This window comes from Bombina bombina, chromosome 8, assembly GCF_027579735.1.
Source record: "Bombina bombina isolate aBomBom1 chromosome 8, aBomBom1.pri, whole genome shotgun sequence".
Taxonomy (NCBI): Eukaryota; Metazoa; Chordata; class Amphibia; order Anura; family Bombinatoridae; genus Bombina; species Bombina bombina.
In genome coordinates, this window is record NC_069506.1 from 271667176 (window position 1) to 271683775 (window position 16600).

General features: G+C 37.7%; 1 protein-coding gene across 1 annotated transcript; it reads right to left on the minus strand.

Moving 5' to 3' along the window:
- Positions 1 to 245: 245 nt before the first annotated feature.
- Positions 246 to 12572, minus strand: DPAGT1 (dolichyl-phosphate N-acetylglucosaminephosphotransferase 1). Its single transcript, XM_053691343.1, has 9 exons — positions 12374 to 12572; positions 12002 to 12122; positions 10260 to 10473; positions 9758 to 9904; positions 7655 to 7739; positions 6930 to 7118; positions 6735 to 6822; positions 6440 to 6595; positions 246 to 4500 (listed from the first exon to the last, which is right to left on the minus strand). Exons 1-9 carry the CDS (start codon positions 12517 to 12519, stop codon positions 4435 to 4437), a joined length of 1212 nt encoding a protein of 403 aa, XP_053547318.1. The 5' UTR covers positions 12520 to 12572; the 3' UTR covers positions 246 to 4434.
- Positions 12573 to 16600: the final 4028 nt, after the last annotated feature.

Genomic DNA, 16600 nt, shown 5'->3' on the forward strand with positions numbered 1-16600 from the left:
AGATTAGTTTTGGCTGGAATATGTCCCTTTAATGCACACATTACCTCTAGGCACAATCCTACCGGTGTCTGCGTTATAGTGTTATCGCCAATTATACAGCAGTCGTGGAGTACTATTTTCAAGGCAAAAATCTTGATTTGTTATGTTCACCACATTTTTGTTGATAAACATTTTATTTTTAATAAACATACTCTTTACAGGGTTTTTTTTCACAGTAATATAATAAATATTTTCAGACGCAGTCATATATAAAAACCGAAGTTGCATTTATTTATATTAGAAACTGTTTACAATAAATATTGACATCTTTACACCACTGTGCAAGCAAAATCTGTTAACTTCAATTAAAACATTGTTTTACATTTCTTTACACATGAAAATTGTAAGGGTAGAAAATGATATGAAACAGAAGAGATACTTTAACCCTTTCGTGACAGGGTTAAAGTGCCTACATCGGAACAACTGTTCCGATGTAGACAAATTGAAACTACGCGATCGTGCATACGATCGCGAGATTTCAATTATTGGATCGCATCTGGGGGGCGTCCCTACAATCCTAGGAACGCCCTCCAGACCGCGATTAAATCCCTGAAGCACAGAAGGCTTCAGGACAGCCGTTAGTTATGACGTTCCATTCCGTCATAACGGCTTTAAAGCCCAGTCTAATTATGACGGAATGGAACGGCATAACGGCTTTAAAAGGTTAACTGGGGTTACATAGTAAATTTAAAAGGGACATGAAACCCAAACTTTCCTTTCGCAATTTAGAAAGAGCATGCAATTTTAAACAACTTTCCAAATTACTTCTATTTGCTTCATTATGTTAATATCCTTTGTTAAAAAGCATATCTAAATAGGCTGCTTATTGGTGACTGCACATAAGATGCCTAGTGTGATTGGCTCACCCATGCGCATTGATATTTCTTCATCAACAAAGGATATCTAAAGAATGAAGCAAATTAAATGTTCGTAAATTGGAATGTTTCAAATGATATTCTCTAGTCTATCTGAATCATGTAAGGAACAAAATTGTGTTTTTTCATATCCCTTTAACGTTTTTCTATACAAAAGTTTTCTGTGTTGGAAATTCATGGATAAAATCTCTTAATTTATTAAAATATTTTGTAATAGATAAAAAGAACAGTGCAATGTTTATAAGGTCACATATGAAGATAAATTAGAACCTACTTTTATTTATTTTTTTCTAATAATTCTGAAATGTGTGGTGTGAACTTAGTTTTGATTTAGCATTGAAAACTTATCAAATGATCATGATTTCAGCATTGATTATCCATCCAGTAATGCAATGTAGCATATGCATTGTTGAAATACTTCATGTGAATTGAGAATTTCCTGATTCCAGTTAAACTGTTAGGAAAAACAGTTTACTTAAACACACTTTTTGTGTGTGGTGAAAACAAAAGATTTAAAGGGCTAGAAAGATCAGAATTTAAAGGTGCATATTCATTTGAAATAGAAGCATTATCGCAATATATTTTCATCCGCAAAAATGCTTCTAGTAAAAGTTGTTAGTTTTTCAACGGCATATGCCGAGGGCCTGTGCACCAGTATTTAAACACCACATCTCAGAGACCTGGCTGTGGTGAGTATTGCATCTGAAGATGTAATGTGTGTCGTACAAGCCACTGCTAAATCCCTGTGAAGGTGTGGTATTTGAATACCAGACCACAAGCTCTCACAGGATATGTGAGTATGCCACAGAAAAACAGTAATAACTGCTAATAGAAGTAGATTACAATTACAGGTGCTGAACCAAAAATGGGCCGGCTTCTAAGCTTACATTCTTGCTTTTCAAGTAAAGATAGCAAGAGAACAAAGAAAAATTGGTAATAGGAGTAAATTAGAAAGTTGCTTAAAAATGCACACTATCTGAATCATGAAAGGAAAAAAATTGGTTTAGTATCCCTTTAAGTACAGCCAAAAGGCTAGGATGGTCTATGCTGTCCTAAGGGCGTTAAAGCCCGGTGCAGTTAGGATCGCATAGAACGTCCAAAGGGCGGGAAGGGGTAAAGGGAGGATATGAAACACACAACATTTTTTTTTCTCCATGATTCAGATAGTGCATGTAATTTAAGAGTGATGTTGAATGTAAATTTTGATGCTAAAGTGCCCGGTTTTTAAAAATTTGATTAAAAACAGGGGCACTTTAATTCCTCAAAATTTACATTTCACTCCTGTTGGGGGGAAAAAAAACCCCTTACTTTTAAAACTTGACAGCAGCTCCAGCTTCCTCCGGTCGTCACAAGTCATTTCTGATGTCAGAAATGATGGATAGGTCATACTCCAATCACGGCTTCCCCCCTGGGAATCGGTGTCTGATTCAACGCCGTGATTGGAGGAAGCCAGATTTCTCATTTTAGACCCAGGAAGAGGCTTTGCGACGACCGGAGGAAGCTGGATCGGCTGTCAAGATTAAAAGATAGTTTTTTTTTCACAAAAGGAGTGAAATGTAAATTTTGATGAATTAAAGTGCCCCTGTTTTTAATCAAATTTTTGAACACCGGGCACTTGAGTATCAAAATTTACATTCACTTTAACAAATGCTAGGATTTACCATCACTAAAAATAAACATTAGTTTAATTCATAACTTGCAAAAAAAAAAAAAGTGCTAAAATCAGCAGCTCCGGCAGCCCAGGGCACAGCGCTCTACCAATGAGGTGACGTTTGCACCTCTAAACCAATAGCCGTGGATACAGAACACTGTCAGCTGACACGCACGGCTATTGGTTTAGAGGAGCAAACATCACTTAGTTGAAGGAGAGCAATGTGCCGTGGGCAGCCAGAGCCGCTGTGTTTAGCGAAAGGGTGATTTTAGCACCCTTTTTAATTAAGTGATGAATTAAACTACTGTTTATTTTTACCACCACTTTAAGCCACTTTCTAATTTACTCCTATTAATTTTTCTTCGTTCTCTTAGTATCTTTATTTGAAAAGCAGGGATGTAAGCTTGGAGCCAGCCAATTTTTGGTAAAGCACCTGGGTTGTGCATGCTGATTGGTGGCTTAAAAGGACACTGAACCCAAATTTTTTCTTTTGTGATTCAGATAGAGCATGCTATTTTAAACAGCTTTCTAATTTACTCCTATTATCAATTTTTCTTCGTTCTCTTGCTATCTTTATTGAAAAGTAAGGCATCTAAGCTTTTTTTGGTTCAGACACTGGACAGCACTTGTTTATTAGTCAGTTAAATTAATCCACCAATCAGCAAGAACAACCCAGATTGGGGTTGGGCCAGGATCTAAACGTACAGTCTTGCTTTTCAAATAAAGATACCAAAAGAATGAAGAAAATGTGATAATAGGAGTAAATTAGAAAGTTGCATGCTCTATCTGAATCATGAAAGAAAACATTTGGGTTTTGTGTCCTTTTAATGCAGCCTAAATGCTTTAAAGCGGTTAGGACGGCATGAAGGGGTTAACACGTCTTGTCAGTCACACAAACCCTCCAGTCCAGCAGCACGTATCACTCCTCCAGAGGGGCGGACCAGGAAGTGTCACACAACTGAATACTACCTCTGCCATTGTACTTGCCTCATGGTTTGTTGCTTCAGTCCTGAGGTGTGCACAGGCAAAGTGTGCTCTTTTCTCTGCCCTATTCAGCCTGCAGTGCAAACTGCAAGCCACTGTTTTGTTTGGACAGTTAAATGCATTATTGAATGCAAAATGTAGGTTTTAAAAAAAATATTGTAATAAAATCGCAATATCTTCCCCCATCATATGGTGCAGTCCTAATATGAACATATTCTCTCCATAGGAAACCAAGTACATTTGGAAATAGTTAATTTAAAAGGGTCTTTAAAACAAGAATGTGCTGTCTGAATCAAGATACAAATAGAACAAAGCAAATTTGAGAATAAAAAGTAACAGTTTTTTTTTAAAATTGTATGATGTATCTAAATTATGAGATAGTATTGTCCCTTTAAATTAGGATTCATCTGACAAGTGCACTAGTGATTGAATGAACCTCACACTGATTCTGCAGCTGAACAGTTACAACAAATTTTGTTTTATAAAATAAAAATATTAAGAAAAAGAAACTGTTCCAAACAAAGTTTGGAGGGTTACTTTTTCTGTTAAATGGAACTGGGATGACATAGGATTTCAGTTATAAAATCTGTGACAATATATAAAAAAAAATTAGAGCTAAAATGTTGCATATTTTAAGAATTTGTCAACTTCTATTATTCCTCTCTCAAATGGTAAGATATTTGAGATAGTCCCCATCACTGTAAAAATGTTTGTTGAAATGTCTTAAATTAACTCCTTGTTTGCCAGAGATCTGCACTGCATATCAAACAGCTCTGGTTCATTATGGGCGTAGGTTTTCTGCAGCTGATGGTTATACTCCCTTCTCGTGATAATGACATTAGCAGCAGAGTCAATGAGGGCAGCATGCCACCCTCCTGGGGTCACTCAAACATCATAGAAAAGACGGACCAACTGGTACCGGACAAGGAATGCTACACAGCTTCCAAGGACCTGCAAAAAGAACAGTGATTAATTCCTAAAACAGCTGTGAGATATTGTTTTCGATTTAAGTATTTAACACAAATGCATTTAACCTCTTAAGGACATATGACAGAATTTTTCCGTCATAAAACAATTGAGCAAACTGAAAGCTGTGTCCTTAAAGGGTTAAAATCATACTCTGGAAATTGCACAAGTCATATAGTCCTTAAATAAATGAACCATTTTATATTGAAATATCAGATTCCATGAAGAGATCATATAGACTGATTAAAACAAACCTCATCTGGAATCTTCTTTATTTTTATGTATACTCATAAATCCAGTTGCTTAGAGAGACTTTTTTGTAGATATTTTAGCGGTAAGATCAATAAAATAGGTAAGTTGCTACTTTGATCAGCACTAGTCCAAGTCCCTGCCTATATTTAATCCTGAATGTTTTTGTATTTTAGACACATTCTCTCTAGCTCCGAGAGAGATTGTGACGGTCAAACGTGTGTTCCACGTGTGATGTAAGATTGCACATGTCACCTAAAACTTAAAGTCAAATTCCTCATAAATTAATAAACATTCTACAGAGCAATTTAGATTATATACATTCAAAATGTTTACCATGTAAATTATTTCAAGACTGCATTCTTTATTTTGAAGGGACAGTTAAGTCCAAAAAAAAAAACTTTCCTTTTTCAAATAGGGCATGTAATTTTAAACAACTTTCCAATTCAACAAATTTGCTTTGTTCTCTTTGTATTCTAGTTGAAAGCAAACCTAGGAAGGCACATATGATAATTTCTAAGCCCTTGAAGGCCGCCTCTATTTTATTTACTTTTCACAGCAGGTGAGAGCTAGCTCATGTAGGCCATATAGATAGCATTGTGATCACGCCCGTGGCTAATGGCAGACACTGCACTAATTGGCTAAAATGCAAGTCAATAGATAATAACTAAAAGTCATGTGATTAGGGGCGGTCAGAAGATGCTTAGATACAAGTTAGTCACAGAAGTAAAAAGTGTATTAATATAACAGCGTTGGTTTTGCAAAACTAAGGAATGGGTAATAAAGGGATTATCTATCTTTTTAAACAACAAAAATTCTGGTGTTGACTGTCCCTTTAATGTTTTATAACTTTATATTATGTTTTAAAATTCTCTTTGCTCTCCATAGCAACTGTTCCTCAATGAGATATATTGCATATGTGTATGGACAGAACCAAACCCCATAAACCCCCCCCCCAATTACTTCCTCTAAGAAAAAAAAGTCCATTCTGTCCTATGGGCTAAAGGGATGGTGTGTGAGTGAAATTTGCATTTATATCAGATCTCATCTGTGGTGGTTTAATTATATTGGCATGGGTTTACTTTTCGACAATGAGCAATAACGCTGATTATGGTTCTATTTTATTAGTTTAAATAGGGAATGAGTCTCATTTGTTCAATATTACTCATGATTCCTAGTATTGAAATTGGCGGTATGGCATATATGCCCAGTCTATTTTATAGAATGCATTTGTGGAGTTCCCTTTTCGCCTCTCAACAGCAAATCTGTTATTCAATGTTAGATCTAGAAGAAGCTGAAGTGGTACATTTCTCAGCAATCTGGAGGTCAGGTAAGTGTCTACCAGACCATTTGAAGAATCACAATAGTCATGTTTGGGGTTTCTCATTGGTGACTGGCCACTAATTAACCAAGAGAGAAATAAATTGTCCTATCTTGTAATGACCTTCTCTTTATTCATTGCCACAATGGTCTTCACAAAGTACTTTTTTTTTTTATCTGGGCAAGTTTAAAACTTTAGGTATAAATATCACAGTTTATAGGACTGGAGGAGTCACAGCAGAAGAACAAATATGTCCTTTTCAAACTGCACCAGCCTTTGTACTCTTGGGTTCACCCTCTACACTAATATTTTTGGACCTGCTAACAGCAACTGAGAATATTCCATGTGTGTCACCTGAATAATAAGTAGCAGCAGTGTAAGGGTCCGCTCATGTGTTGGTCCTATCAGTTTCAGCACAAAGTTTATAAGGGTCATGTTGTTTATTTCCATTAATTCTCCATCCTCTCCCTTTGATCTTTGGACATCCACAATGTGCAGTACTTCAGCAATCTGTGGAATGCATAAATTAGAGCAACAGCATAGAAAAAACATGTAGACATTTGGAGGGGAGTCACCTACAATAATGCTACTCTTTTTGTTGTAAGCAGACAGTTAACAAACATAAGTCTAGTGTAGGAACATAGATTACCTTTATTATAAAGGCTCCCAGGTCAGACAGCTCCTTCACCTTGAACTTGGAATAACTCATGCTGAGTTTACCAGTGCTGGGATCAAATCTGAAGAAACACATACATTAATTTCAGGTGCCAGAAAATGTAATCCACTACTGATTATGAAGACATAGGTGAGATATTCCAAATAGGAGACAGAGGAAGGAGCTTACCTGGGTACTCTGTGGCGAGGGCAGGGGATGATGTGCAGTAGCTGTGGTAGAGAGTACAAGAAATTCAGTACTTGAGGAATAAAGAAGAGCAGCATTGTTTTACTGAAGTGCCCAACTATGCCAACAACAGCAAAGGTCATACCAGCAAAGTAACAGAAAGTATCACCAACAAACACTCGTGAAGGGTACCTGAAATAGAGGACAAATATGAGACACTTTAGTTACACTGAATGGGAAACATAAAGGAGATATGCCATTTTTTGTTCTAGAAATATATATTTGTAGAGGCGTGGTGGGGAAAAGTATGGTGATTGGGCACGTGTAGGTCTCACATACATCTACAATGATCTCACTGTTTGCTCATTAGGACAGGAGACCACATTTTCTTATAATCAGAAATCACATATCCACTATGTTAACAGTCACACAACTATTCCATTCTTAATCACAAACACAATGGGTGTATTTTTCTGTTCTGGGTGCAATATAAGGATCTTTCACATCAGTTGTACCCCATTGACAACGGAGGGCAAATGAGTGGACAAGGAGACCCTAAATTATTATTATTTTTTCTAAGAACATTCTCTCAAAAGTTTCCAAGCAGGTATTCACATTGTTACACTTATACCTTAGCATTGCTACTTAACTCATTTATTCACTATTTTCTATGCCATCCCTCTTGACTTCAGGTGAATCCCCTAGAACCCAATGTTTGTGATTCTCACCAGTTATGGTACAGAAGCCCCAGAGTGGTAAAGAAGAATGGAATTATGAAGTAAAGAGAGAAAAGATGATCATCCCGCCAATCACCTGTTGGTGAAGAGAGGTCATAATCAGTTACTGCAAGCTCATGATACATGAATTCTGCAAGGATGGAGAACATTTTTGTAATAGTTTGGTGATTCAAAAGGTTCTGGCTTACAGAATTAAATAAATAAAATGTGTATATACAGTCATATGCAGAAATGTTAGGCACCTCTTGACAATTTCCATGATTTTCATTTATAAATAATTGGGTGTTTGGATCAGCAATTTCATTTTGATCTATCAAATAACCAAAGGACATAATATTTCAGTAGTGAAATGAGGTTTATTGGATTAACAGAAAATGTGTAATATGCATCAAAATGAAATTAGACAGGTGCATAAATGTGGGCACCCCAACAGAAATATTGCATCAATATTTAGTAGAGCCTCCTTTAGCAGAAATAATAGCCTCTAGACGCTTCCTATAGCCTGTAATGAGTGTCTGAATTCTGGATGAAGGAATTTTGGAACATTCCTCCTTGCAAAACATCTCCAGTTCAGTTAGGTTTGATGGTTGCCGAGCATGGACAGCCCGCTTTAAATCAACCCACAGATTTTCAATGATAGTCAGGTCTGGGGACTGGGATGGCCATTCCAGAACATTGTACTTGTTCCTCTGCATAAATGCCAGAGTTGATTTTGAGCAGTGTTTTGGGTCGTTGTCTTGTTGAAATATCCAGCTCCGGTGTAACTTTAACTTTGTGACTGATTCCTCAACATTATTCTCAAGTATCTGCTGATATTGAGTGGAATCCATGTGACCCTCAACTTTAACAAGATTCCCAGTACCGGCACTTGCCACACAGCCCAACAGCATGATGGAACATCCACCAAATTTTACTTTGGCTAGCAAGTGTTTGTCTTGGAATGCTGTGTTATTTTGCCGCCATGCATAATGCCCCTTGTTATGACCAAATAACTCAATCTTTGTTTCATCAGTTCACAGCACCTTTTCCCAAAATGAAGCTGGCTTGTCCAAATGTGCGTTTGCATACTTCAAGCGACTCTGTTTGTGGCGTGTGTGCAGAAGAGGCTTCTTCCGCATCACTCTCCCATAAGCTGAATTATTGAACGATGCACAGTGACACCATCTGCAGCAAGATGATGTTGTAGGTCTTTGGAGGTGGTCTGTGGGCTGTTTTTGACCGTTCTCACCATCCTTTGCCTTTCCGATATTTTACTTCTGGCCTTAACAAGAACTGTGCCTGGGGTCTTCAATTTCCTCACAGTGGACACTGAGAGCTTAAATCTCTGCAATAGCTTTTTGTAGCCTTCTCCTAAACCATAATGTTGAACAATCTTTGTTTTCAGGTCATTTGAGAGTTGTTTTGAGGCCCCCATGTTGCCACTCTTCAGAGGAGAGTTAAAGAGAACAACAACTTGCAATTAGCCACCTTAAATACCTTTTCTCATGATTGGGTGCACCTGTCTATGAAGTTCAAGGATTAATGGGCTCACCAAACCAATTGTGTGTTCCAATTAATCAGTGCTAGGTAGTTACAGGTATTTAAATCAACAAAATGACAAGGGTGCCCAAATTTATGCACCTGACTAATTTTGTTTTTGATGCATATTGCACATTTTCTGTTAATCCAATAAACCTCATTTCACTACTGAAATATTACTGTGTCCTTCAGTTATTTGATTAGATCAAAATGAAATTGCTGATCCAAACACCCAATTATTTATAAATGAAAATCATGGAAATTGTCAGGGGTGCCTAAACTTTTACATACTAGTGTGAGTATATATATATATATTTCAAATTATGTCATTCCATGATGAGACTCGTGAATATACATGATATTATCCATAACATACTGTATATTGTACTTTAGAGAGCTACACCATTGTCTAATCTAAATCTTGATACTACAACTTGCATCACCAAATGTTTATTTTATATTAAGACACTCTGTAGCCTTGAGTGGTTTTTCTACTTTCCCAATGGAACACTTAGCCCTACAATGCATCTTACACACACATTAAGTCATGCAAACATATGCCCAGAAGCTTCTCACCATTCAGCTCTGCAATGTTAAACAAGATGATTGAGCCAGCAATGACCAGAGACTGACCAGCCTCTAGTCCATTAATCCCCGCTAGGATATTGATAGCATTGGTGCAGAAGACGGCCAGCATTCCCATATATACATAGTACAGGAGGCCTGTGGAAAGATAAGTAGAAGAGATGAATATTATATGGGCATCTAGAGAGATGAAGGGCAGTGGACCCAAAAAGAAAAATAACAGAATACAAGAGAGCAGTGGTGGCAAAGAGATGTCTAGGAAGAAAATCTAAAGTGACAAGGACATAGACTGTCTCCCATGAGAGGACAAAAAAAATGAAATAATTAATCTCAGAAGATGAAGGGCAAACTATTATAAGCTGTCTGGGAAGACACAGATAACATCTAGCTGCCAAATACCACCACAAAGCATCTGGTTAGAGAGACTTAGGATAAAACTATATGAACAATAAAGCATTTATATAAATCAATTGATCAGATTAATGGATCTCACCTAAGTCCACATGAAGCCCCAGAAGTGGCCGTAGGGGCTTAGGGACCACAATAGTGGTGTTGCCAAATGTGGTAAAATAGACCATAAGGAGGGGGAGCGAGGCTGCAGTAGGAAGCAGCAATTTGTGGCGCCATCGAAGGTTCAAGACATCATCAGCAAATCCTAAGAAGATCATGCAGCAGATGGCCAAGAGGGAGCCAATGAGAGCCACAAACTAAAAGAAACGGGAGACACAACAGACCATGAAAGAAGAGAGGAACTAGGGGAAAAAAATGAAAAATGGGAGAAGACCAAGAATAAAAATGGGAAGTGGGGGGAGTAGAATGATTCAAGTTAAAGGATGGGAACAAAAGAGAATATTAATGTAAGTAGTGAGAGCAAGGGAAGAATAAAAGGTAGGGTTTAAAACAAAATGAGAAAAGTAGTAATAAGAGAGAGTGCAGACCAAGCAAAGATGGTGGGTAACACATAACAATAATGAAACAGGAGGATGGGGATAACAGGAGGATGGGGATAAAAGTGTTATAAGTATAATTAAAAATATAAACGTTATGGCTATATAGACACAAAGTCTGTTGCTTATTCTACAGCCCAGCCACTCAGGGGTTAAAAAGATGGTTCCTAGCCACAAGTCCCTTTATTTTTTTCTTTTCTTTCTGCCCTATTAAACTCTGTTTCCCATCACCTCACAAAAGCACCATTTCAGTGCATTTTTCTAGCTGCCTGAATGCGTTTTTGTACCTACAATACCCCCTACCTATCCTGGCTATGCTATCTTGTAAGCGCCCAGTAAACACAAAAAGGTTTGACGCTCCTGCACTAAAATGGGCCAAGCTTTTAAAGAATGTGCACCTGAACAAGAGCTTTAAAATGATCAGACACTTGGGGACACCCCCTCTAGAAAGCCTGGTGCTTCACCGTTAAAGTTACCGGATATAAAAGTTGCGGGGCTAATAGTTAAGCACAGCAGATTTGGACCCAAGGAGGGAGGTTGCGGTATGTAACTGGCGTTTGCATATTTACATTTTATATCTTGTACTGTATAAAAACAGCCTGTCTTGACCGTTAAAATTATTTACTCTACTGCACTAAGCCTTGTCTGGTGTTTGTATAGGAGAGAAAGAGCTTTTTTCACAACAAAGCTTAATAACTGCGGATAGGGTTGCTAGTAGGGGCTTGATTTATCAAGCCCCCCTCTACGACTGCAAGTTTTCACAAGAGAACCTGCAGTCACAATTTATCAAGCAGAGGTCATCACACCGCTGCTTCCTAGCTACTTCTCCACCTTTTAGATTAAGAATTTAAATCTCCCTGGTCTTTTCCGTCTGAGATTGACAGCTCCTGCCCACACGTGATTGGCTGTGCGTGGGCAGGGGGCAGCATTGTTCGATATCGCAAAATAGCGCTTGCATGCAATGTTAAATTCCGCAAGGGGAATTCAGTCCGCCAGATGTGAGCTGCGATGGACAGCAGTGCATATGTACGCCCCTGCCTGCCGTAGCTTGATAACTCGAGCCCTAGTTGTGTAGCTCTCCCAAAAGCATGAACACTGGTCCCCCTGGTGGCACTTGAAAAAGGGTGTACAGCACAGTGGAACTGCTCTGAACCTCACCTTAGGGTACAAATTTCCAGGTCCAATCTCACATACAAATATATATATATATATATATATATATATATATATATCTCGTTAGAATTTAAAAAAAAAAAAAAAAAAAAGCATCTTGAAGCAGATTGCCTACCTCATGGTGAGGAAATTCTTTGCAATGCTCTTCAACAAAACAACTGAGGAAAGGCACCGGGATGAAGAGAAACAGGATTAGGAGAAAAACAGCACCACTGATGACTCCCTGGGATTCTGGGCTGCAACAGTAAAACCAGACACAGGTAATTAATCAGAATAGGCAATAATAATCCCTCTTACCGATCTCAGTGTCACAAGCATATATGACAATACTAGCAATATTTATAGTTTTAACTGACACACTCCCTAAAGTAATTTCACACTATCCCCCTCCTCCTTATACGCAACCTCTCAGTTCTCCTTATTCTCTGATTTATTATACAACCCTAACTCCCTCAATACCCAGTCTCCCTATTTCATCACCACTCACACTGCCTCCCCGCCACTCTTGTTCAGATCCCTTCCACAAAGCCTGGCCGCTATGAAGTGTTCCCGGAAAGCTGGAATAAGTTTGGCTGTGGCTAGGCCCCCGAGTACCGAACCGGCCACATTAACGAGCAACGGAATCGCCGGCATGTTTAGATCACAACTTCACTTCCTGTTTCCAGTCAGACATTATTCAATGCAACACTAACGTAACATACGACTTCCACGTGTTCTGTGTGCTGATTGGAGGATCTTTAAGGGCGGGACATATTTTCATAGAATGATTGGAGAAATTAGAGGGTGGGAACAAGTGGCATGTACGGATTGGAGGTTTTTTTAACCATATGCTTTTGACTTGAGTAATTGATTGGTAGTGAATTGATGGGCGGGCTCTGCAATAAAATGAAACATGGGTACCCACCTATTAGCGGCTAGATATCTTGGACCTCTGAGGTGTCATGTGACTGAATATAGATCACATGATACAGCTATCTGTTAGTAAAAGTTATGTTTTTCTCAGTTTCTTCTCTGATGATTTGCATTCACCAATCTCTTATTATAAGAGAAAGACCAGAGATCTGGCTGTAAAATGCTGCCAGAGAATCTTCTGAGATCAGTTTGTAACCCTGATGAGGGCCAGGCTGTGTAAGAATGGGCTGGAAATGTGAGGCAAGTTTAATGTAATTTAAAATGACAGTGAAAGCTTAGAACTTGTCATTTAAAATGTCTTCTGAGTAAAAAAAACAACTTTGCAGTAAGTGTTCATTATTTTTTTTTGCCCTATTTTGGCTTGTCAAGTTAAACTTTTGCTATGTCTGTTCCTTATTGGCTTCAGCAGAGTTGATCTGATAAAACCAGCAAAGTAATTACTTTATCCCAGAAACAAATCCAGAACGGCTCCTCCACAAGACAAGTGGTCTGTAAAGTTTAGCTATTGAAAAACAATCATATCAGAGACGGTTAGAAGGATTGAAGTGTGCAAAAAGAAAATGTTTTAATATGTTCCAGTATTTTATTATGGGTGTGGGGCTGGATCCATGTGTTTAAAGGGACAGTCTAGGCCAAAATAAACTTTCATGATTCAGATAGAGCATGTAATTTTAAACAATTTTCCAATTTACTTTTATCAGCACTTTTGCTTTGTTCTCTTGGTATTCTTAGTTGAAAGCTTAACCTAGGAGGTTCAAATGCTAATTTCTTAGACCTTGAAGGCCACCTCTTTTCAGAATGCATTTTAACAGTTTTTCACCACTAGAGGGTGTTAGTTCATGTATTTCATATAGATAACACTGTGCTTGTGCACGTGAAGTTATCTGGGAGCAGGCACTGATTGGCTGAACTGCAAGTCTGTCAAAAGAACTGAAATAAAGGGGCAGTTTGCAGAGGCTTAGATACAAGATAATCACAGAGGTTAAAAGTATATTAATATAACTGTTGGTTATGCAAAACTGGGGAATGGGTAATAAAGGGATTATCTATCTTTTAAAACAATAAAAAATTCTGGTGTAGACTGTCCCTTTAACTCCTGAAAATGGGTTAACCGTTAATATCTACTGTTGCATGGTTACTACTCACTGTGCTATAGTTTTTCCTTTTGTTCCTGCAGTTCCTTTCAAAGTTGTTCTCTTATTTAACATTTAAAAGTAATAATTATTGAAGTTCTGCATCTTTACAATGGGGGCCTAATGATCAAAAACTTGCTGGCATAGAAAAATCATCTTTGGGGCTTTTTTTAGCATTATATTGTAATTTATTTATGTATCTGTCCTTAACATCCAGGACCTTCATAACTAGAGAAACGGTTCATAAGGTACAATTTTCGTTTCTAAAATTCTTTGAAGGACCTCATAATACTGACAAGATTTCTTAGATAAGTTTACCAGAGAGGAGATATTTAGCTAATCAAGCCATTTTAAAGGCATATTCTAATCAAAAATAAACTTTCATGATTCAGATAGGACATGCAATTTTAAACAACTTTCCAATTTACTTTTATCATCAAAGTTGTTTTGTTCTTTTAGTATTTTTTGTTGAAAGCTAAACCTGGTAGGCTCATATGCTAATTTCTAAGCCCTTGAAGGCCGCCTCTTATCTCAGTGCATTTTGAATTTTTTTCACAGCTAGACAGTGCTAATTAATGTGTGTCATACAGGTAACATTGTGCTCACTCTCGTGGAGTTATTTATGAGTCAGCACTAATTGGCTAAAATGCAAGTCTCTCAAAAGAACTTAAAGGGTCAGTCTGCAGAGGCTTAGATACAAGGTAATCACAGGTAAAACGTGTATTAATACAAGTGTTGGTTATGCAAAAATGGAATATGATATGTGCATTTTCTTTTTCAACAAGGGATACAAAGAGAATGAAGCACATTTGAAAATAGAAGTGAATTTAAAAGTGTCTTAAAATTACATGCTGTATCTAAATCATGCAAGCTTATTTTTACTTTCCTATCCCTTTAAGGGTATAGTGTGGCACGTATATTGGAGGTGTGTGTTCACCAATCAAAACACATCTAAACACTATTTCTTTTAAATTATTTTTTCCCTTATTATTTTTAGCTCTTTTTTTTTTTTAATGGATTCTGAATGGTGAATAGAGATGTTTTGTGCATTTAGGATCACTAAAATTATATATTCTGATATGATTTGCTTAATAAAAATTACTTTTTTAAATACACAATAGATGTGCTGAGATTATTTATACTATTAATAATTACAATGCTGCATTAGTGTTAATACTAAGGGCAGGAGTGTATGTAATCACAGTGTTGCCCTAGGGTTAATACTAAGGGTGTGAGTGAATGTAATTACAGTGTTGCACTAGGGTTAATACTAAGGGTGTGAGTGAATGTAATTACAGTGTTGCACTAGGGTTAATACTAAGGGTGTGAGTGAATGTAATTACAGTGCTGCACTAGGGTTAATACTAAGGGTGTGAGTGAATATAATTACAGTGCTGCACTAGGGTTAATACTAAGGGTGTGAGTGAATGTAATTACAGTGTTGCACTAGGGTTAATACTAAGGGTGTGAGTGAATGTAATTACAGTGCTGCACTAGGGTTAATACTAAGGGTGTGAGTGAATGTAATTACAGTGCTGCACTAGGGTTAATACTAAGGGTGTGAGTGAATGTAATTACAGTGCTGCACTAGGGTTAATACTAAGGGTGTGAGTGAATATAATTACAGTGCTGCACTAGGGTTAATACTAAGGGTGTGAGTGAATGTAATTACAGTGCTGCACTAGGGTTAATACTAAGGGTGTGAGTGAATCATTACAGTGCTGCACTAGTGATAATACTAACAGTGTGAGTGAATGTAATTACAGTGTGCACTAGGGTTAATACTAAGGGTGGGAGTGAATGTAATTACAGTGTTGCACTAGGGTTAATACTAAGGGTGTGAGTGAATGTAATTACAGTGCTGCACTAGGGTTAATACTAGGGTGTGAGTGAATGTAATTACAGTGCTGCACTAGGGTTAATACTAGGGTGTGAGTGAATGTAATTACAGTGCTGCACTAGGGTTAATACTAGGGTGTGAGTGAATGTAATTACAATGCTGCACTAGGGTTAATACTAGGGTGTGAGTGTATGTAATCACAGTGCTGTGCTATGGTTAATACTAAGGGTGTGAGTGAATCATTACAGTGCTGCACTAGGGTTAGTACTAACAGTGTGAGTGAATGTAATTACAGTGTGCACTAGGGTTAGTACTAACAGTGTGAGTGAATGTAATTACAGTGTGCACTAGGGTTAGTACTAACAGTGTGAGTGAATGTAATTACAGTGTGCACTAGGGTTAGTACTAACAGTGTGAGTGAATGTAATTACAGTGTGCACTAGGGTTAGTACTAACAGTGTGAGTGAATGTAATTACAGTGTTGCACTAGGGTTAATACTAAGGGCATGAGTGAATGTAATTACAGTGCTGCACTAGGGTTAATACTAAGTGTGAGTGAATGCAATTACAGTGCTGCGCTAGTGTTAATACTAACAGTGTGAATGAATGTAATTACAGTGTGCACTAGGATTAATACTAAGGGTGTGAGTGAATGTAATTACAGTGCTGCACTAGGGTTAATACTAAGGTGTGAGTGAATGTAATTACAGTGTGCACTAAGGGTGGGAGTGAATGTAATTACAGTGTGCACTAGGGTTAATACTAAGGGTGGGAGTGAATGTAATTACAGTGCTGCACTAGGGTTAATACTAAGGGTGTGAGTGAATGT